The sequence below is a fragment of the Microtus pennsylvanicus genome, chromosome 13 (assembly GCF_037038515.1).
Source record: "Microtus pennsylvanicus isolate mMicPen1 chromosome 13, mMicPen1.hap1, whole genome shotgun sequence".
Lineage (NCBI taxonomy): Eukaryota > Metazoa > Chordata > Mammalia > Rodentia > Cricetidae > Microtus > Microtus pennsylvanicus.
Genome location: NC_134591.1, coordinates 48,504,089 through 48,526,294, shown reverse-complemented (window position 1 = coordinate 48,526,294; position 22,206 = coordinate 48,504,089). Strand labels below are relative to the sequence as shown.

The 22,206-nt window shown below is 40.7% G+C and overlaps 1 protein-coding gene across 1 annotated transcript in view; it reads right to left on the bottom strand.

Annotated features, from left to right (window-relative positions):
- Stil (STIL centriolar assembly protein) overlaps window positions 1-16,504 on the bottom strand; it is a 50,745-nt gene extending 34,241 nt beyond the window's left edge. Inside the window, exons 1-7 of the mRNA XM_075946043.1 lie at window positions 16,355-16,504; window positions 13,352-13,436; window positions 11,326-11,433; window positions 6,507-6,619; window positions 6,024-6,211; window positions 3,158-3,405; window positions 1,014-1,097 (exon numbers count right to left, since the gene is read on the bottom strand). Coding sequence (XP_075802158.1) covers window positions 1,014-1,097; window positions 3,158-3,405; window positions 6,024-6,211; window positions 6,507-6,619; window positions 11,326-11,433; window positions 13,352-13,362 — 752 coding nt within the window. The 5' untranslated portion in view covers window positions 13,363-13,436; window positions 16,355-16,504. The remainder of the gene's footprint in view (window positions 1-1,013; window positions 1,098-3,157; window positions 3,406-6,023; window positions 6,212-6,506; window positions 6,620-11,325; window positions 11,434-13,351; window positions 13,437-16,354) is intronic.
- Between the last annotated feature and the right edge of the window lie 5,702 nt (window positions 16,505-22,206).

Here is a 22,206-nt window from a genome sequence, read left to right as displayed (position 1 = left end):
AGATAGCCCAAAATATAGAGATACTTATAGGGAAATCCCCACAATTGCCAGGCAAGGTGGCACACAACTCTAACCCCAGCACTTGGGAGGCAGAGGCTAATGGATCTCTGAGTTCAAGACCAGGCTGGTCTACCGAGCAAGTTCCAGGAGAGAGAAACCCTGTCTTGAAAAACAAATAAACAAATGCCACAAGAATTCCTTAAAAAAAAAAAAAAAGGCTAGGACTTCTCTGTGTAGCCTTGGCTGTCCTGGAATTCGCTCTGTAGTATTGGGATTAAAGGTCCACCCAGGCATAATGACTTATTTTGCACTGTGCTTACTGTTTATAGTGGTCATTTCATTGGTAAATCATATACTTTATTATTGTCTATTTTTTCTATTTGTAAATATCTTAGCACTTCAGTTTGAGTATAAATTCCTTTAAAAGAGATTTTAAACCCTAACACAATTAAACATGCTATGCACACAAAAAGCATGTAATAGAAAGATTGAGTTTCTGAATCGTCTTTCTCAATGTCATTAACCCAGTAACTGTAGAGAAAAATAATATTAACATGAAAGGGAATCTGTTCAACTGCACATCAAGAAATTTTAATTCTATTACATTGAGCCCTGGATTCTTCAAGATACCATAAAGTCAAGATAATGAGAAAAGGATAGAGACCTTCAACTTCAGTTAGAATTCAGAAATACTCTATTTTAATTGATTCTAATAGTAAAATATAGAAGCTTAAGAATCAGCAGCTTTTATGGCTTTATAAAATGAGCTCAAGCCAGACTCGGTGACATACTCCTTTAGTCCCAGCACTCTCGAAGCAGAGGCAGGAGGATCTCTGTGAGTTCCAAGGTAGCCAGGGCTATATAGAAAGGTCCTACCTCAAAAAGAAAAGAAACAAATAAACACAAAAAAAAAACAACAAAAGATGAGCTCAATATTCATAATACATTTAACTTTTTCTTATCATCTGGATACACACCAGGCTGAAAGAATTTCTTAAGAGAATAATACTTACATTCCCACTAATGGTAGAGAATAAACCTTGGGATCAGATTCCAACAAAAGTAACAATTTTCGTGTTTCATCCATGGTGATATATCTAAATAGAACAGACTTACGTAAGAATAATTTCAAGTATATGCTTTTAACCCAAAACAGGCAAACTGAGTCCTGAAACATATTTTAGGTAATGGGTGAAAGACAGACCACAGAGACAATATGTGTAACTTTCCATCTACTAAAACAGTCATTTATGATTTCATACTTAAAATATTTTACTCCTTAACATTACTTACATGCTACTTTTAAATAATGTTAACATTAAAAAGGACAATTTCAGAACCTATTAAGTTACTGGGTAGAGTGAAATTCCTGTTACTGGAAGTGTGCAAATATCCCGCAACTTGGTAAGAGAACTGTGACTTCTCAGGGAAAAGACTGCAGATAGTGAATCCTCCAGACACATGCCTCCAGCCTCTGCCAAAGCCTATGATAACAAAACTCAAAACCCACTTCCCCAAAAGGACATTATAAAACCTTGGGCTGGATAAAGACTAAGCGAGGGGCTGATGAGACGGCTCAGTGATTGAGGGCCATACTGCTCTTGTAGAGGTCCCAAGTTTGGTTCCCAGCACCCATGCTGGGCAGCTCATAAACACTTGCAACTCCAGCTCCAGAGGATCCAACATCTTTTGGCTTCCTCAAGCACCTGCACTGACTTATACAAACCTACTGTTAGATACACAAACATACATAATTAAAAAAAAAAACAAACGAAAACTGAATATCCCATGTCCTGCTTGCTACCAGAATACCAAGAGATTGCAGATGGGTAATGCAAAGACAGTTCATTCTGTGTGAGCAAATGAACATGAGCAGATAAAGGAAAATCACTTGATGGTCAGTTTAAAAGAAAACATTCTCATGTTAAAGAACACTTTATTATTCCAAAGATATAAATGTTTCATTCAAGTAGTTTTTGGTCACTGTGGCTTTTGATCATTTGTAATATAATTAATACATTTCCTACTGTGCCATTTCAACCAGCAGGCCTGATTCTAGTCAAAATGTGAATTCAAAATGGGACGTCCTTCCTACTCAAAGGAAAAAGTCCTTTTTTTTTCTTCTTCTGTAGAAGAGTAGAGCATATCGTGGCAAGCGGTTTTGGCTCTAGAAACCTAACAGAACTAGGGTGGAGTCAGTGGGAAATAAAGCCAAAAGTGTAATGAATGCTTACAGCCACTTCTGCTCAAACTTTTAAGCCCAGGTACTTCCACTGTGGAACCCTGTCCAATAGATGTTAAGTAAATGACAATCCAGGGAGGCAGTCCTGCGGAGGATCAGAAAGCATGCATCTTGACTGGGAAACTCAGGGACAGAGTCACAGGAGTCTGTTCTGCTACTGAAGGGAAGGCCACCCTTCAGCAGGTGAGCATGTGCTGAGCAGGAGCACGGCAGATCTTTCCTGGCCTTGTTCTCTACCTGCAGTGCCCATTACCGACAGCTAAAGCACACACTATGCATAAATTCTCCAGCACTTTTTAGATTCTTCCAGATCTTTGTTAATAAAAGAAAGAAAATAACGTATAAGGTAGGCAAAATACAACTTATTTTTCCCTCCACTTTTTTTTTTTAAAAAATCAAATTATATATCAACTGATGTATTTTGTGTGGTGTTGGGGACTTGGAGACTGAATTTAGACTCAGACTTACAGATACAAGTACGCTATCGGTGAGCCATAATTCTAACTCCACAGCCAACATTTTCTTTCCTTTTTGGGGAGGATCACTATGTAGCCCTGAAACTCACTATGTAGACCAGGTTGGTCCCAAATGCACAGAAATCTGCCTGCTGCTGCTTCCTAAATGCTGAGATTAAAGGAGTCTGACATCATGCCCTGAAATCTACTTTAATATAATTTTTTAATTACCAACTTTTTATAGGGTGAAGCACAACCGTGTAACAAAAATAAGACTGTTATACTACAACAGCAACAAATATTTAGAAATAAGTAATTTTATCTCCCCTTATTGCTGACCAAATGGCTGGATCTCTAACATGAAAAAGACTACAGAATTTAGTACTATGTGGTATCTTGAGAAATATATTAATTCAATCAATATTTATGAGCTTAGACTAATGGATTTTTTTTTACTTACCCATGTTTATAGGTTCCTTGAATTTGAGCAATATTCAGATTACTACTCAGGTTTCTTGCCAGAGCTGTAGGAATAATGGGGATAGGCTTCACAGGCACACATTTGAAGGAATTTGCTAGCGTTATTGCTGCCCAATGCAAGTCAAAATCCACACCATCCAAACTCTCCCTGGAGGTGATTTGAGCTCGCAGGGAAAGCAGCTTTCCACAGTCCAAGCAATCTTTGCTACATACATGGTACTGCAAAGCCTGAGGAACCAATATCATAAAATTATAACTTTGAAATGCATCCATAGCTTTCAAGTTCTTAACATTGTTATAGACACCTCTGTAATATCTTACAATGACAAAATTAAATTAGTTCTAATTAACATTTCAATTCTCATTTCTTCCACACGATCAAAAGATTATGTGAGTAATTTAATCAGCAGTCTTAAGCTCCAACATAAGTTTCCAACTTGGATGTCTAACAGCTCTCTTCAAATTTTTTTTTTTTTTTTTTGTTTTTGAGACAGGGTTTTTCTTTGCAGCCCTGCTATCAAACTCACAGAGGTTTGTCTGCCTCTCAAGTGCTGGGATTAAAGGCATGTGTTAATACTGCCCAGCTACTCTTCTAATTCTTGCTGGGCAATTATCACCTCTAATAAATTTTACTATACTGGGGGTGGGTGGTGGTGGAGTATGTAAATTATGACTCAGCCTTAGAGAATCTCAATCATTCCTTTTTGGTTCCTTTTTCAAATTATTAGGGTAACTCTTCTTCCATATTTATCCTTCTTTACTATGCCCTTTCTATCCTTATTGCTACCACTCTCTGTACATGTGAGATTGATGTATACATACACACACACAGACACATACACCTAATACACATCCAACCTAGTGGACCATTCTCTCTGGCTTCAGTCAGCTTTCAGAAACCTCCAATAACTACACAAAAATTTCCTTTACCTAAAAAAGTCTCTCTATAATCTGACTAAACAAATATTCCAGTCTAATAGCCCTTAGCAGAAGTTTATATACTACTAGCAACCTTGAGCACTTTCTGAACTTTCCTGTCTTGATCACATCTCTTCCTCTCTGGAATATTATGCATATCTCTGGCCTCAGAAACCACATTACCTTGGATTTTTATGTCCACAATAATTCAATCACAGATCATTACAAATAATTCTCATTACATGATGGAGGAAGGTCATTGGTTAAAAAAATAAAGAAACTGCTTGGCTGGCCCTCATTGGTTGGAATATAGGTGGGTGGAGTGAACAGAACAGAATGCTGGGAGGAAGAAGAAGTGAGCTCAGACTCGACAGCTCTCCTCTCAGGGGCAGACGCCTCAGAGAGACACCATGCTCCCCACTCCCTGGGAGATGCACACGATGAAGCTCCGACCCAGGATGGACATAGGCTAGAATCTTCCCGGTAAGACCGGTGCTATATAGATGATTAGAAATGGGCTAAATTAATATGTGAGAATTAGCCTAGAAGAGGCTAGATAGAAATGGGCCAAGCAATGTTTAAAAGAATACAGTGTAGCCGGGCAGTGGTGGCGCACGCCTTTAATCCCAGCACTTGGGAGGCAGAGGCAGGCAGATCTCTGTGAGTTCGAGACCAGCCTGGTCTACAAGAGCTAGTTCCAGGACAGGCTCCAAAACCACAGAGAAACCCTGTCTCGAAAAACCAAAAAAAAAAAAAGAATACAGTGTCCGTGTAATTATTTCGGGTAAAGCTAGCCGTGGGGACGCAGCCCGCTGCTCTTATTTCAACAATTACAGACTTATTAAAATACTATAAACCACACACAGTACGATTCTTATACGTAATTAAAAATGTCATCTGCACTTCAGACACAGGACTCAGGGGACCTGAGCTGGACATGACCCAAAGCCTCCTCCCAGAGGACTAGCGTTCAACTACTAGAGGTGCCATGGCAACTTCCAAGGGAGGGAAGCAATTAGTCCTCCCCACCTGTGACACCTATGACCCACAACAAGGAAGCATGGCACACTAACCATACAGGAGCACTAGTGGAACACACATCGCGGTGGTAACCAACAGCTTTCTAATTGGACTTCAAACCCACTCAAGAAAGAAATTATGTTGGGCATGGAAACATGGCCAACTGCCCAGGGCTAGAAAAGTCATGGATTCTGGAAAACCTTCAAGTTTACTGAACTACATAATTCCCAAGTACAATCTAATTATTTATCCTTCCTCAAACAGGTAAGTTGTAATTCTCACCCCTCATCAAAGAAACTTGTCTTTGTAATAGGAGGCCATTACAGAAAATCACAACCAATCAAAATGCAGAGATTAAGTTCCAATGGGTACTTCTATAACACAACTCCTGTACCCAAGGCCCAGGGATCATTGCTGAAGAGGACAGAAAGATTGTAAGAGCCAGAAAACAGGACGTTTGCTGTGAGATTGTCTCTACTAGAAATGTCAGAGAGGCTATACAAATGAAGTCTCACCAACATGGCCGCCTGAATAAGTCCCAAAGAATGACACCACCATCAATGAACATGCTGTCGTGGAAGGCGGAACTCTTATGAGGCCTCAACCTTACACAAAGAGCTACAGGCAACTGAGAATGTTGGGGGAGGGGGGAGTCTTCCCCAGGGAAGAGGACACTAATTGGTTATCCAATACTAAGTGGTTGGCCCTGAGATGATATTATACAGACAGAGTAGATTGAAGCTGTGTGTGTCTGTGTGTGTGGGATCTGTAACAATAATTTTTTTTAAAAAAGCCATAAATTTGAGAGAGCAAGAGGGGTGTACATGGGAGGGAGGAAAGGGGGAGATGATGCAATTATAATTTCATAAAATAAAAATTGTTATAAAAATGTTATGAGTGAATTTCACCTTTAAAGTTGAACTGAAGTCATCTGCATTATGAACTATCATATCTCTTGAACAAAGTCCTTGAGTATGAACTTTGCAGGGGATCAGAAAATCTCCAGGAAGAGACGCAGTAGGAGCTCTGTCTAAGCACTCGGGGACGGGGCGACCAGGATCAAAGCGATCCACTGTCAGTGTCACACCTTCTTCATCTGCAGACACAATAGCAACCGTTACATAGCATGCTAACTAAACACAGAAAACACCAAGCCAAACCATTCTAGCAAAGCATTTTGGTCATACTGGTAGTATACTAAAATCTTACATTTAAAAAAATGATTTGCTGATAGTCTACAGTTGAATACACCATGAATTCTGTAGTGGGTAGTTTACTCGTTTTCATACCCATGGTGTATAACAAAGATATTAGCAAAAGCATATACAGCAGCTGGCTGAACAAATGTACATTCTATAATAGCCACACAATATTTTTTAACAACATATTACCTTCATCCACTGTGAGAGAACCAAGTAAGAAGCATGGCACATTGTTTTTATTCTGCTTAGCATGACGATAAGCAAGTCGGATGGCCTTTTCAGTTACCACAAGTTTTGGCTTTCTGAAAAATAAGAAAGTCTCTTATGAATGTGGCATACCTGATCTCTTAAAAATAAAACCCTTCTATAAAGGACTGACTAAAATATAACACAGAATCTAAAAAATGTACACAAAGATTACCATCAGGAGATCCCTAGTTATTGCCAAGTAACCCTATAATAGACAAGGCCACCTGAAAACCATATTGGCCATAAACTGACAAGAAAGGTACAAATGTCCCTCAGGCTCTGGCCTAACCTGGACCAGAGCACAAAATGATAAACCAAGGCCAACAGGTTTCTGTAAATAAAGTTTTAAGAGAAATAGTCACATTCACGTGTTTACATATCATTTATGTCCAATAACAATATTCCTGAATACCAAACATAAATAAATATATTTAAAACAAAAGAGCTGGTCATGGTGGCATGCACCCTTAATCTCAGAGCTCAGGAGGTGCAGACTTCTGTAAGTTTGAGGCCAAGCTGGTCTACATAGTAAGTTTAGGCCAGGCAGAGCTATGTAGTCCCTATCTTTAAAAAAGGTGTGTGTGTGTGTGTGTGTGTGTGTGTGTGTGTGTGTGTGTGTGGAGAGATGGCTCAGTGGTTAAGAGCTCATCCTGTTCTTCCAGAGGTCCTGAGTTCAATCCCAGCACCATCAGGTGGCTCATAATCACCTGTAATTCCAGTCCCAAGAGATCTAGCCTCTTCTGGCAACTGCACTAACAGGATTAAAAATGAGCACTAACATGATTAAAATAAATCTCCATGCGGTGGTTACATACACCATTGACATACACTCGGGAGACAGAGGCAGGGAGATCTCTGAATTAAGGTCAGTCTGGTCTACAGAGTGAGTACCCTGTCCTAAACAAATGAACTCTATAGTGTTTATTTTACTTTCTCTCTCCCATATTTTAATTTTTTGAGTCAGGGTATCTACACCCCAGACTGTCCTCAAACTCCCGTGTAGCCAAGGATGACCGTGAACTTCTGATCCTCCTGCCTCCTCCTGAGATTAAGGCATGCACCAGCAGGTGTTTTATGTGGTGCTGCAGATCGAACAGAGCTTTACACAGGTAAGGAAAGCACTCTACCAAATGAGCAACACCCCCAGCCAAGTTTAGACATGCTTGAAAAAGAATAATTCAGAACTTATAGAAATAAAAGATTAAATTGATTAAAAATTCAAAGGGTTGGGGCTAGAGATATAGCTCAGCAGTTAAGAGCACTGACTGCTCTTCTACAGGACTGGGGTTCAATTCCCAGCTCACACTGTCTGTAATTCCCATTCCAGGGGACCCAACACCTTCACACATACATATACACTGGCAAAACATCAATGCACATAAAATAAAAATTCAAATGATTACATAATCAACTGGAAACAGGTATACAACTGTTTATTATTTGATAAACGATATATATATTATAAACATTCCTTCATACATATGGTATATCTACTTCCATATTTAAAAGCAACCTAAGGGGCTAGAGCGATGGCTCAGAGGTTAAGAGCACAGGCTGCTCTTCCAGAGGTCCTGAGTTCAATACCCAGCAACCACATGGTGGTTCACCACCATCTGTAATGAGATCTGGTGCCCTCTTCTGTTATGCAGGCAGAACTCTGTATACATCATAAATAAATAAATAAATAAATAATCTAAAAAAGAAGAAGAAAAAGAAAAAAGTCACTTAAAACTTAATGGTAGAACACTTGCTTAGCCTGCAAAGGCTCTGGTGGGATACTCAAGATGCCAAAAAAAAAACAAAGAGTAAGGCACAAACTACCTGAATGTATAAGCACAACTAAAGAGAAAAATCAGTAGAACTAAAAATAAATTATTCAAAATACATTAGCACAAAAATCTGACAAAAGGTTTAAAAATGGGGGAGCTGGGTGGTGGTGCACACACCTTTAGTCTCAGCACTCAGGAGGCAGAGGCAGGTGGATCTCTGTGATTTCAAGGTCAGCCTGGTCTATAAAGTGAGTTCCAGGACAGCCAGAGCTGTTACAGAGATAAATCCTGTCTTGAAAAAGAAAAAAAAAAATGGGGGAAGGCAAGCATAACAAATACTTAAATGAAGACTATACTTTCAGGGATCATTTCTATAGTTCGTTACAAATACTTAAATGTCTACAGGTCGTTGTTCATGTGTGTGGGAATGGCTGCATGCATATGTGAGCCATGTGTGTGCCTGGTATCCATGGAGGCCAGAATAAAGCAACAGATGCCCTGGAACTGAAGTTACAGATGGTTGTGAGCTGCTGATATGGGTACTAAGGACTGAACAGGGTCCTCTGTAAGAGAAGCAAGTACTCTTAACCACTGAGCTATCTTTCTAGCCCCAAGACTCTCCTTAATTTTTTTATTACACTTACTTATTTGTGGAGTTGGGGGAGGGGTGGTCCTGCACATCTAATATAATGTGTAAGGAGGGGAAAAAAAGACAATTTGCAGGAATTAGTTCTCTCCCACCACCATGTGAGTCCAAGAGATCTAACTTAGGTCATCAGGCTTGGTAGCAAAAGCCCTTCTATTGAGCTATCTCACTGGATCAAAGCCCTTCCTTTTCTTGTCAATGGTAGCATTCCTCCCTGCAAACTACCTTAGAACTTGAATATTATGACTTGTATATCCTCTATTCTCCAATCAATCATCAAATGCCATAAAACGTTTTCAAAATACCTTGTTTTAGCCAGGTATAGTGACATATGCCTAGACAGGCAGGAAACTGTTCAAAGTCATCCTAGCTACATAGAAAATATGAGCGTAACCTGGGCTGCATAAGACCCTGTCTCAGAAAACAAACAACAACAACAACAAAACCCTTGTTTTACTTTTTCTTCTGATCTGAATACTGCTGATTATTCTTATTACATATAATAAACACTATTTAGTAATTTATACTCCAGGTACCGTGCCAACTATTTTAGAAAGCCTTTCTCATTTAATCTTTGTAAAAGTCTATGAGGCCAAGAATGGTGGGGCATGTTATAATATTAGCATTCAAGAGGCCAAGGCAAGGGGATCAAAAGTTTAAGGTTAGCCTAAGCTACATAGTAAGTTCAACTCTAGCTTAAACAGTGAGATCCTGTCTCATAGAAACAAACTAAAAGAGCAGGATGGTGGCACGCACCCTGAGACAGGCAGATCTCTGTGACCTTAATTAATAATTAAGGCCAGTCTGGTCTACATGGTGAGTTCCAGGCCAGCTGAGGATGTGTAGTAAGATCTTATATGAAAAAAAATTTACAAGTACCAGGAAAGGATCATATGTTGCCCCTATAGGAGAGTGTTTAGCATGCTCAAGTACCTGAAACATTCCAAAGGCTACATGTGATCCTTTCAAGGTATTTAAATTTATTTCATAAATAAGTAAACTGATAATTGACTACTTTATTAAAGTTATTTAAGTAAGAATTGGTTAGGACCAACCCTGTTTTGAAAATAAAAAAAAAAAAAGGTAGGCTCAGGAACTGAGGGTGCAGACAGCCTGACTCCAGTTGAGAATACCTTAAATCACCAAGGCAAAATCTAAGGTGGGTGGCGGTGCCACATGGTTTTAATCTCAGCACTCTGGAGGCAGAGGCCAGCCTGGCCTACATATCAAGGTCCAGGACACCGAGAAACCTGTCTCGAAAAAACAAAACCAGCCCATGATTCCTGATAAGTACCTACAAACAGACAGACTTGGCTCTCTACACTATAACCTATCCTCTGTAGGACACTTCTTTTAGCAAGTAAGTCCTTAGACATAACATCTCAATGGATTACTATTGCTTTTAAGTTTAAACTTCCTCCAAAAGGTCCCAAAGAGGACTACATTATATGCCTTCTAACCTGATCGATGCCGTCTCGGCTCCGCGTTCCACACAAACGCCATGCTGAAGCACAAGAGACATTCCTATGATATTCAGAACCTTAGATCTGCAGAACATTTTAACTATGAAATTAGGATTCTTTCTCAAAAATATATGGACGATTTAACACGCAGATGAAATTTTTATCTGATAGGAACTTTTAGTGAAAAAGTAAAGAAAAATGAATACAGTTGAACGTAGCATATCTGAAATCATCGAGACCACAGTACTTCAGGTTTGGGAGTATTTGCATATACAAAATCTTGGCGATGGAACTCAAATCTAAATATGAGATTCACTTATGTTTATAAACACCTATAGTCTGAAGGTAATTTCATACGGCTGTATTTTATACTTGGGTAAGATGCAGAACGGAGCACTTTTAGTATCTTGTTGACAGTCAGCAAGTTTCTCATTTTGAGGGCACGTGCCTTTGCCAGCTCGACCATCTTGTCAGTCCAAGTTTCAGACTCTAGAATCTGGGGAAATGGTTCCTACCAGGCAAGCACAAAGACCTGAGTTTGGATCTCATAAAGATAGGAATAGTGGCACTATCTGTATCACCCAGTATTTGGAGGAGTGGGGTGCGGGGGTAGGTCGGCCAGCAGTCTAGCTGAAAAGGCAAGTTCCAGATTCAGTGAGATCCTGTTTCAAAAGCTAAAGTGGAGAGCAAGAGGGAAGACACTGGACATCAACCTCCGGCTTCCACGAGTGGACACACACACACACACACAAATCAAAGGGAAAAACAGTGGACTTGGGGATTTAGGCAGTCCAACTTATAATTAGTAATAACAATCAAGTCTGTCTTAATATTCTTTAATGATTCATGCTATACTGGTTTGATTGAAAAGAGAAACATACCTGTAGTAACAGAGATGCAAGCAGATGAAATCTCCAATTGGCATTGGGTTCCAAAGAGCCAATTTCGATGGGGGAAAGTGAAAAGGTACCATCTTGCTTGAAGTAAACCTTTAAAAAAAATTAAAGTACAAGAAAAAGCAAACAGTATAAATTTTATAAGGAACAGTTAATTCTCTTTGCCAGGCATTCCAAGTCCTTAAGAGGCTAAGACTAGAAATTCCAGGCCAGCCTAAAAAACAGCTGAAGGGAGCAATGTGAAGGTTGTGAACAGCTTTCTATGAAGAGTTATGCTGAATGTTGAACACATATGTAACATGCTTCAAAATAATTTCTAATTCATTGATAAGTATTTAATGTCTTTCTCTTTCATTTTCCACTCTACAGCACCTTTAAAGATAAATCTATAATAATACTTTCCTCAGCACAGTAAAGAAAGGGTCATGCCAGCTGAAATCCTAACTATAACTTTTATTAACTATATAATAGATTGATTAATACCCTATGTTGTAGTTTATTAATTAAAAAATACTGCATAGGGCCAGGCATGGCACACACTTGGGAGGCAGAAGCAAGCAGGTCTATGAGTTCAAGGCCAGCCTTGTCTACATAGTGAGTTTCAATAGAGCAAGGTCTATGTAGGGAGACTCTGCTCAAAATACGAGAGAGAGAGAGAGAGAGAGAACGAATAAAAATACTTCAGTAGTGTGATACGACAGAAGGGTCAAGATGAAAAGGAATGTGATAGCCCCCCTGATCATGTTTCCTATTGTCTTTATCAAGAACATCTGGCACAAAGGAAGCAACAGGGAATAGAAAAGCTGCCCATGGGCATAACTGTAGTTTATAAGAAAAAGAAAATCCATATGCCAGCATTAATTGTTCCTCTCTACCCATGGGCATAACTGTAGTTTATAAGAAAAGAAAATCCATATGCCAGCATTAATTGTTCCTCTCTAGGGGCAATAAAATGATCCAAAGAGCTAAATCACCCAGTCAGTGTGTCAGGTCCTCCATGTAATAACAGACTAAGAAAGCAGGGACAGGTGGCCAGCTCCTCCTTCCTACTCCACTTAGGAAAACATGGCTTAGGGAAACATGAGGAAAATTGGGATAACCAATGTGAGATGGTTACCTGCAAGGACTCAGTGCTCGGACAGAAGGAACCAACACTTCCATTCCTCTAGGATGGAAGTAAGCAATCTTCTAATTTACAACCTCAGTTCAAGTGATTTCTCACCAATAAAACATCAATGTCATTAAGTGAGAGAGAAGGGAGAGCTAATATTTACTAAGTGCTCACTATATGCCCAATCCTTTAGTTTAATCAGCACATTTAATACCTTCCTGGTAATTGATTAAAAGAATTAAAAATTCTTACAGTGAATGAACTAGATCAAGGGATCCACGTAATTAAAGTAGGAGCAGATATTCCTGATTCCGAAGCCTGTTTTCTCTTCTCTTCCAGTATTCTGTCTCAAGTTAATGTGGGTAGCTATAGTAAAACACTGCATGAAAAATATTTTAAAGCCAGGCGTGGTGGCATGTGCCTGAGGTCCCAAAGCTTGAGAGGCTAAGGAAAGAGTATTTAAATGAGTCCCGCATTTCAAGACCAGCCTCAGTAACACAGCAAGACCTCCATCTCAAATAACTAAACAGTCAGGCACAGTGAAACATGCCTATAATCTTAGCATCTGGGAGAATGAAGGAGAAGAACTGGGTGAGTGTGAGGCCAGTTAGGGCTATATATCAAAACCTTGACTCAAAAAAAAAAATAGGACCTGGAGAGATGGCTTAGCGATTAAGAGTACTTGCTTCAAATAGCAGAAGACCCAGATTTATTCTTAGCTCATGTATGGCAGTTCACAACCATCTGTAGCTCCAATTCCAAGGGATCAGATACTCTCTTCAGGCCTCCTTAGGCACCAAGCAGGTATGTGGTACAAATACATACATACAGGCAAAACATTCATAAATATAATAAAAAGAAATAGTTAAATACATAATCAATCAAATAACGTGTCTATACCTGGTATTCATCTGGTACTTTTTATAGAGGAACTACAGGCTCTATACTTGGTGAGTGATTTATTCAATTTCTGGTACTCAGTATCCTACAAAAATAAAAGGATATTGTTAAACATAGAAAAAGAAACATTACTTAAATACATAATGAAAAATTAAGCTGCTTCTATAAAAAGTAACTATGGAATAATAAAATTAAGTACTGTAAGTCTTGGGATATATTGTACTTGCCTACAAATGCAAGGTCCTATGTTCAATACACAGAAAAATAAAAGATTAAATGTCAGCAATAAGTTCTGATTGCTTTCATATTTAAGTCATTCAGTCTATACACTAACTTTAATATTTAATTTGGTATACATATTCATTAAACGAGGTGCATATTTTATCCCAAAATCATTTTCTTTTTTTTAAGACAAGGTCTTGATGGTGATGGTGGCACAAAACTTTAATCCCAGCACTTGGGAGGCAGAGGCTGGTGGATCTCTGTGAGTTTGAGGCCAGCATGGTCAAAAGAGTGAGTTCCAGGATAGCCAGGGCTGTTACACAGAAAAGGCCTGTCTTGAAAAACAAACAAAAAAGACAAGGTCTCACGGTGCACAGGACTTAATCCCAGAATTTGGGAGGCAGAAAGAGATGGATCTCTGTGAGTTTGAAGCCAGCCTGGTCTACACAGTGAGTTCCAAGGCAGACAGTGTGTGCAGAGATCCTGCTCAAAAAAAAAAAAAAAGACAAAATAGTAAATGCTGACCTATATAGAAAGGACTAATGAAGCTCTTTGCTTCATTAGTAATTAATGAAACTATCCAGTAGGATTTTAGAAATATGGATTTGAAACCCAAGAGAGGCAGAAACTAAAAGGCTTGCTATGTGGATGAGAGGGCACAAAATATCAGTGAGAATACCCAGCAAGTGTGTATTTGTATCCAAACTATGAACACAGAGTCTTTCACAAGTCAGTTTGTGGGGACAGAGATTTCCTGCTTATCATCCCAAGAATGAGTTTGTTGAGTTCATTGTAGCTGTTTATAAATTCATTAGTAGATTTTCCTGTTTGGTGTGTGTGTGGTTTCCTAGGGTTATGAGGCTTGTCTCTCAAGCTCTGGGTTACCGGAATGCACCACCAAGGCCAGCTAGCATTCATAGTATTTTTTAAGTCTCAATTTTTAACCTTTGTGCATTGTTTCGATTTTAGCAAAAAAGATATTGTCTGAGGCAGATGAGGCGGCTTAGAGCTGAACAAGGCCAGGGACCTGAGTTCAATTCCCAGAAGGCAAGATGGAAACAAAGAACAGACTCTGGGAAGTTGTATTCTGACACCACCCCCCCACCACCACCACACTCTGAGGGACACGGTTTCCTGCTCTCACATACACATATCACACACACACACACAGCACAACAACAGTAATGATAACAATAGATAAAAATCTATGGCAAATAACATGGCTCAGAGGATAAAGGTGCTTGCTGCCAAAACAACTGGGAACCTGAGTACCAAATAACTCCTGCAAGTTATCCTCAGATCTCCCAATTACACTGTAGTATGCAAGCGGTACACAGGCTTACACACACAGAGTAAATTTTAAACTCTAATAAAAATTTTAAAAGGAATTATCTGACTCAATTACTAAAGGATTGCTAACACAAAAGTTAAGTCATTTAGAAGATACCTTTTCCATAACACCCAAGGCTGAAAATATCTGAGAGAACAAAATTCTGCAGGATATGACCTTTAAAGATCAACTAAATGTCCCCCATAGAGATATTTCAACTTCTTGAAATACAGGCTTTAACAAAAGAAGGAGGAGGAGGAAGAGGAGGAAGAGGAGAAGGAGAAGAAGAAGAGAAGGAGGAAGAGGAGGAGGTGGAGGAGGAGGAGGAGGAGGAGGAGGAGGAGAAGGAGAAGGAGAAGGAGAAGGAGAAGGAGAAGAAGAAGAAGAAGAAGAAGAAGAAGAAGAAGAAGAAGAAGAAGAAAAAGAAGCAGCAGCAGCAGCCTTTCTTTAGCACTTGGTTGTCATGGCAACAGTAATCACACTGATAACTCTACCTCCACAAAGTAGTATATAAAGTGCCATTTTCCTTCACTAACAGGAGTGTTTTTAAAGGCCTTATCTGTCTCTCCTCTTTCATGCATTAGGCCTTTTTCATTTGAAAACGATCAAATGAGATTTGATAAACTAGTTTACCTTGACAGTATTATGTAAAGCTAATGGCCAAAACTGCACAAGACATATACCTAGCTATATAAAATAGAGTATAAAAATACTCTCCTCAGGTAGATGTTATCATCATATAGCAAACAAGAACCATTGGGCTGTCCTTGCCTCTTCTCCCTCTTACCCAGAGTAAGTTCTTTCCAACTTCCCACCTTAGTTGAACACATCAGCCTGCCGGATTCACGGGCAAGTCCCTCCAGGGCAGACACAAAAGTGTCTATGAACAACAGGTTTTCTCCTGCTTAGAAAGTCAATGGGGCTTTTCTTCATATACAGAATAAAAAGGCCTTCATAGTTACAGCCCTACCCAATCTGCACCCGAAACTCCTCGTCATTCATCCTCCATCTATCAGCAGTCTTCGATAGGACTGCACAGGCGGTCCTTCCCCTTACTTCGAATTTCCCACTAAACCCTGTTATCCAACTTCCACCTCGAATGTTAAATCTCTTATGGTGACATCATTGCCCCTATGTTCTGACACGGTATTTCACACCTCGCTTCTGACACAGGTATACTTCCTGTAGGTCACCGACTATAAACACTTAACAGTCCGGGCCAGATAACGTCATGAATGCAAGAACGAGGATCAAGGTTTCAGTCCCCAAGAAATTTTTTACAGTGAAAGCAATCTGAGACACGTCACAAATGTAAACCTCTTTCACGTTCTTTAGCAGACAAGAGGCAAGGTTCTGACGTCCGTCCGCTTTCTTTCTCCCCTGGCGGCCCTGTGGTCACCGGTCCCAGCGCGCTAACGCGGACCGTCCCTCCCAGGCCATTAGTTACTCACCGTGCTTCCCGGGCCCGGCGGGCGCCTCGGGGGACCAGGAGCACGAAGATCCACGGTCGCTATCGTCACGGCCACCGGGGTTTGTTTCTAGGCACCCTAAGGCCGGCTCCAAGAAGCATCCCAGATGACTGTGGCCCCGCCTCTGGGACGTTGGGGTCGCGGGAACCCAGGCGGCAAAAACCAGCAGCAGGAAACCGAAGGGCGCGCCGCGCCTGCTGATTGGCTGGAAGCCCGGCCAGTCCCGCGACAGGGCGGTCTAGTAGCGTCACGCAAAGTCTCCGCGGCCCTCTGTTGTGACAACCAATCGGATCCCGGCCTGGGATTCGTTTGTCCAATCCCAAGGCTCTTTGGAGAACCGAGGGCGCCACGAAAGAACCGGATCACAACTCCGGTGATTTAAAACTACATTTCATCAACGGTTAAGTTCCGGGATGGGTTGGCCAAACCCAAACGCATGCGCAGTTAAAAAGAAAACCCAGCTGACTAACCAGAATTGCTTCCTGCACTGATTGTGCCCTAAAGGCTTAGGATCCTCTCAGCCGAACTTGGTGGTTCTTTTCCTGTTATTCTTGCACTTTCTGGAGACAGGTGCTGAGGCAGGGGGATCGCCGCGAGTTCCAGGCAAACAGATTGGGATTGTTTTAGAGACCCTGCCTCAAAAAGACTAGCGTCGGGTGTAGTAGTGTACCGCGATAATCCTAGCCTTCAAGAGGTGGGTGGACGCAGAAGGATCTGCACAAAGTTCAAGGCATCTACGTAGCAAATCCAAAACAACCTGGTTTACAACCCTGTCTCAGGATTTAAAAGAAGTGTTTTCAAGATCTTTAATGGACAGAGATAAAGATAAAGAAGGTTATGTTTGTTCCAAATTGTTTCCTAAGTAGACTCATCAATTTTGAGAAATTCTCGTTGAACAAGAAAACCTGTGGAATTTATACTTACTTCCAGTGCTAATAATATTGGGGATAGTTGTGGTGTGTGATTTGTGTGCGTGGACCTTTGCGTTCGTACGTGGAAGCCAGACGTCCATGTTGGCTATTTTGATAATTGTTTTGTTTTGTTTTTCGAGACAGGGTTTCTCTGTAACTTTGGGGCCTGTCCGGGAACTAGTTCTTGTAGACCAGCCTGACCTCGAACTCACAGAGATCCGTCTGTCTCTGCCTCCTGACTGCTGGGATTAAAGGTGTGAGCCACCACTGCCCGGCTCCATATTGGCTATTTTTAGGAGATGATCAGGCATTGTAAAAATCTTTAAAAATCAAAAAGAAGAAAGTACATCTATAATGTTAGGGGAAGGTAGCAAGCGTGTGTTTAACGATTAGTTCATGTAACATTAAAGATTTGTGTATCTTTTAAAAGGCAGGTGAAAACTAACTTAAATGCATTAAAGATTGTAGGTAATAATGTATCAATATTGGATTAACTGAAATATATGTACATACTAATATAGGATGCTAAAAATAAGGGAAGGTGGATGAGAGGCGCTGTATCCTCATTTTTTTCTTTTTCCCCCTGTAAATCTGAGACTGTTTTGGGGTGCAGACTGGCTCTGCAGCGTAGAGGTCATGTACCTGCTCCGCATAGGCAGGGTCCTCGGTTGAGTCACTAACACCACCTAATAAGTAAACACTTTAAAAAGTAAAATCTGCTGGGTGGTTGTGGGTCACACCTTTCATCCCAGCACTTGGAAGGCAGAGGTAGGCGGATCTCTGTGAATCTGAGGCCAGGCGGGCACCACAGCTACACAGAGAAACCCTGTCTCAAAAAACCAAAATAAAGTAAAATGTAAAATCTGGGGCTGTAGAGATGGCTCAGTGGTTAAAGGCACTTACCGCTCCTGCAGAGGACCTAGGCTTGACTGGGTGGATCACAGTTGTCTTTAGCTCCAGGGGACCCCTTCTAGTCTCCTTGGGCACCCCCGACCCTGACTGTCACACACACATACACATGAATAAATCTTTTAAAAAAAGAAAAGCCGGGTGTTGGTGGTGCATGCCTTTAATACCAGCACTCTGGAGGCAGAGGCACAAGGAGGTAGATCTTTGTGAGTTCGAGGCCAGTCTGATCTACAGAGCTAGTTACAGTCAATGCCACATAAAGAAACTGACTTGAAAAACCAAAATAAATACATAAGTAGATAGGTAGATAGATAGATAGATAGATAGATAGATAGATAGATAGATAGATAGACAGACAGATAGATAGATGGCAATAAAGGAGGAGCTGAAGCATATTATTGTCTTTTGGACAACTAAAACAGCATGACAAATTAAATATCAGGAAGTTGTGAATTAAACATTTTATTGACACTGGATTTCTAAGCAGAATGCGTATTTAATGCTACGCATAAATAGTTGTTTTGAGACAGGGTCTCATATAGCCCAGGTTGATTCTGAATTCACTGTTTACTCAAGGATGACCTAGGTCCTCCTGCCTCTGCCTCTCGAGTGTTGGGATTATAGACATGGGTTCCCACGCCTGGTCTATGCCTTTATGGGGCTCAAACCCCGGGCTAGTGTATATATTATATCAGCATTCTTGCCTGCTGAGCTACATACCCAGCCCCAGTGCATAAATACTTTTGACCAAATCCTTGGCAAACAAGAAGACTGCCCTGAAGGCAGCCATGCTGCTCATTTTTATTTACTTAGTTTTCTCTGCAGTCCTGGGGATTGGCCTCAGAACCCTGGGCATGTTTAAGAAAGTGCTCTGGTGCTAGCTCTGGCCTCAGCCCCTTTTTATTGTTTTGAGACAAGATCTTGGTAAATTACTTAGGTTGGCCAGAACTAGCAGTCTCAACTCAGCCTCCTGAGTGGCTGGTGTTCCTGGCATATTTCATCATGCCCATCTGGCCCACATCTTTTAGATTCTCTACTGCCACTCTGAACAACATAGAGAGCTTTTCTCCAGCATGACTGCACCAAAGAACCTGTACCAGCCCTGGAGGATAATTTAAGACAAACCTCAAAGAACACCAAAGATCTGGCTCACCTAGGTCATATGGGGAAGCATTTTCCTTATGGCTCAGCAGAAAGCTTATAATTGGTACAAAATGAGGCCTGGGATTGGTGGAACTTGAAATACTGTCGTGACTGGTGCCAATATAATTCTTCCTTTGCATGCCACTTCCCCACAGTCCTCGTTGCTCTATTACTAGGATTGTCTCTTCATTTTTTGAATCAACTGCGAAGGCACTCTTCTGTGCTGCCCCCTTGTGTTGCAAAATGAGGCCCAATAAAAGGCTTCTGAAAAATAAAAATTTTAATAGCTTTATTTTAGAAATGGGATGACCTGACATATTTAGGAAAGCTTGTATTTCCGGGTATTTTAAAACATTTTCTTTGAGTAATGGTATAGAACAACAAGCCCCAATTGTGCCATTTAGTCTCTCTGAAATTCATTCTCTTTGACTCCATATTGTACACTACTATGAACGAGTAAGTGTGTATCAGTAAAAGGCTGTCAAATGCTATTACTCTAGGTACACTGTAGTTAATGTTACTAATAAAGGAACAACGCCATCCTATATTTGCAGAGATTAAGCGATCTGATTTGCCAAGTTAGAAAAGGCAGAAATATTTAATGAAATAAGCGTTACAAATGCTACCAGGAGCCTGCTATGCACTAAGCTCTGTGTTAAATGATAGGGAAAGTTTCAATGATGTGGCAAGAGGGAAACAAGGAAAGTACTGTTTATGGGGTAGGTAATAAGAGGTAATTACCCAAAACCAATAGGAATTATTCGTGGATTGCCTGCCAGGTTAAATAGCATGACTTCATATTGTACTGTTCCTTGATCCTTGTTTATATATGTATTGTCCACCGAGACACTGGCATTTCAATGGCTCCTGACCTTTACAGAGAAAGACTGCCTTCATGCTTTAATTTGCTTCATAGAGAACCATTCCAAGTGCATCACACTTTTATAAATGCATTAATTTGGTCTGTAGGTATACTTTAGTGGTACAGTACTTGCTTAGCATGCATGAGGCCGGAAATGCTGAAGCACTGGATAAAAAACAAAAACTAAAATGCAAATTATAAATTTTAATCGTATGCATAATGTATTACAATTATACACTGTACAAGGCTAGTTATAAAGGGGAAATTCATCCACAGTTCTATACCCTGTTGTAGAGTAACTGTGTCCAAGCCAAAATTCATGTTAAAAAGATGTTTTTTAGCCGGGCGGTGGTGGCGCACGCCTTTAATCCCAGCACTCGGGAGGCAGAGGCAGGTGGATCTCTGTGAGTTCAAGACCAGCCTGGTCTACAAGAGCTAGTGCCAGGACAGGCTCCAAAGCCACAGAGAAACCCTGTCTTGAAAAACCAAAAAAAAAAAAAAAAGATGTTTTTTGAGCAATGTCTCATTACATAGCCCTGGCTGGCCTGAAATTCAGAGTTTGCCCGTTACTGCATCCTAAGTGCTGGGGTGAAGGAGGGTAAAATCTTAGCCTCCTGTGTGGTGGCAGGAAACAGATGAATAGACCGTGAACGACAGCACTTATGAGGAGTCCTGCTCTTACAGAAGATCCTCAGAGTACTTTCCTTCTCCTTGGTACCCTCTGAAGTCACAAGAACATGGAAACTGGCCCTTAGCTGATACTGAATTAGCCAGTGCCATCATCTTAGGTTTCATTTCCTCCATAACTGAGAAACATAATTTAAAAGCTACCCAGTCTGTGGTATTGTATTATAGTGGCCCAAATGGTCAAAGATACTAACATCAATTAGTTTTGCGTTTTAGAGAATGAATTTTCTCAGGCTTTCCTCAAACAGATGTAGGTTAGGACAACCTCAAATGGCTGATCCTCCTGCCTCCTTATGGGCATGTATCTGCTATATCCAGTTTGGAAAGTCTTTTCTTTTTTGAGACAGGGTCTCTCTATGTAGCCATAGCTGTCCTGAAACTCGCTGTCATATGTAGACCAGACTGGCCCCAAACTCACAGCGAACCTCTTGAAGACTGGAATTAAATACCTGAATCACCATGCCTAGCTAAGAAATTTTTCTTAATCTCTTTTCATCCTGCCAGTTAGTTTTAGCTGTGAACTTTACACAAACCTACAGTCACCTGGAAAGAAGGAAATTAAAATAATTACTCTGATCAGTTTGGCCATAGGCCATGTCTGTGAAGAATTTTATTAATTCTTAATTAAGGTAAGAGGGCCCAGCCGACTATGGGTGGTACCATCCCTAGGCAGGTCAGCCTGGGTTGGAAGAAAGGTAGCTGAGCCAACCAGTAAGCGGCATTCCACAAGAGCTTCCCTACCTGGCCTCTGCCTTCACTTGATTATGGGCTGTTGTATCATGTAAGCCTTGAAATAAAAAAAATAGGTATTTATTTACCTATTTATTTATTTATTTTGGTTTTTCGAGACAGGGTTTCTCTGTGGTTTTGGAGCCTGTCCTGGAACTAGCTTTGTAGACCAGGCTGGTCTCGAACTCACAGAGATCCGCCTGCCTCTGCCTCCCGAGTGCTGGGATTAAAGGCGTGCGCCACCACCGCCCGGCACCTATTTATTTATTTATTTATTTATTTATTTTAGACAATTTCCTTGTGTTGCTGGCTGTCCTGGAATTCACTCTGTAGACTAGACTAGTCTCAGACTCATGGAGATCTGTCTGCCTCTGCCTCCCAAGTGTTGGGATTAAAGGCCTGTACCACCACTGTTCTGGTTTTTTGCTGATTTTAAAAGCAGGGTCATACTATGTATTCCTGGCTGGCAATGAACTCATGAATATCCATCTGCCTTTGCCTTCTGGGATTGAGGGCACGCACCACCACATCTAATCCTTTCCTCCCCAGGTTGCTTTTGGTCCTGGTGTTTATCACAGCTGCTGAGAAGCAGA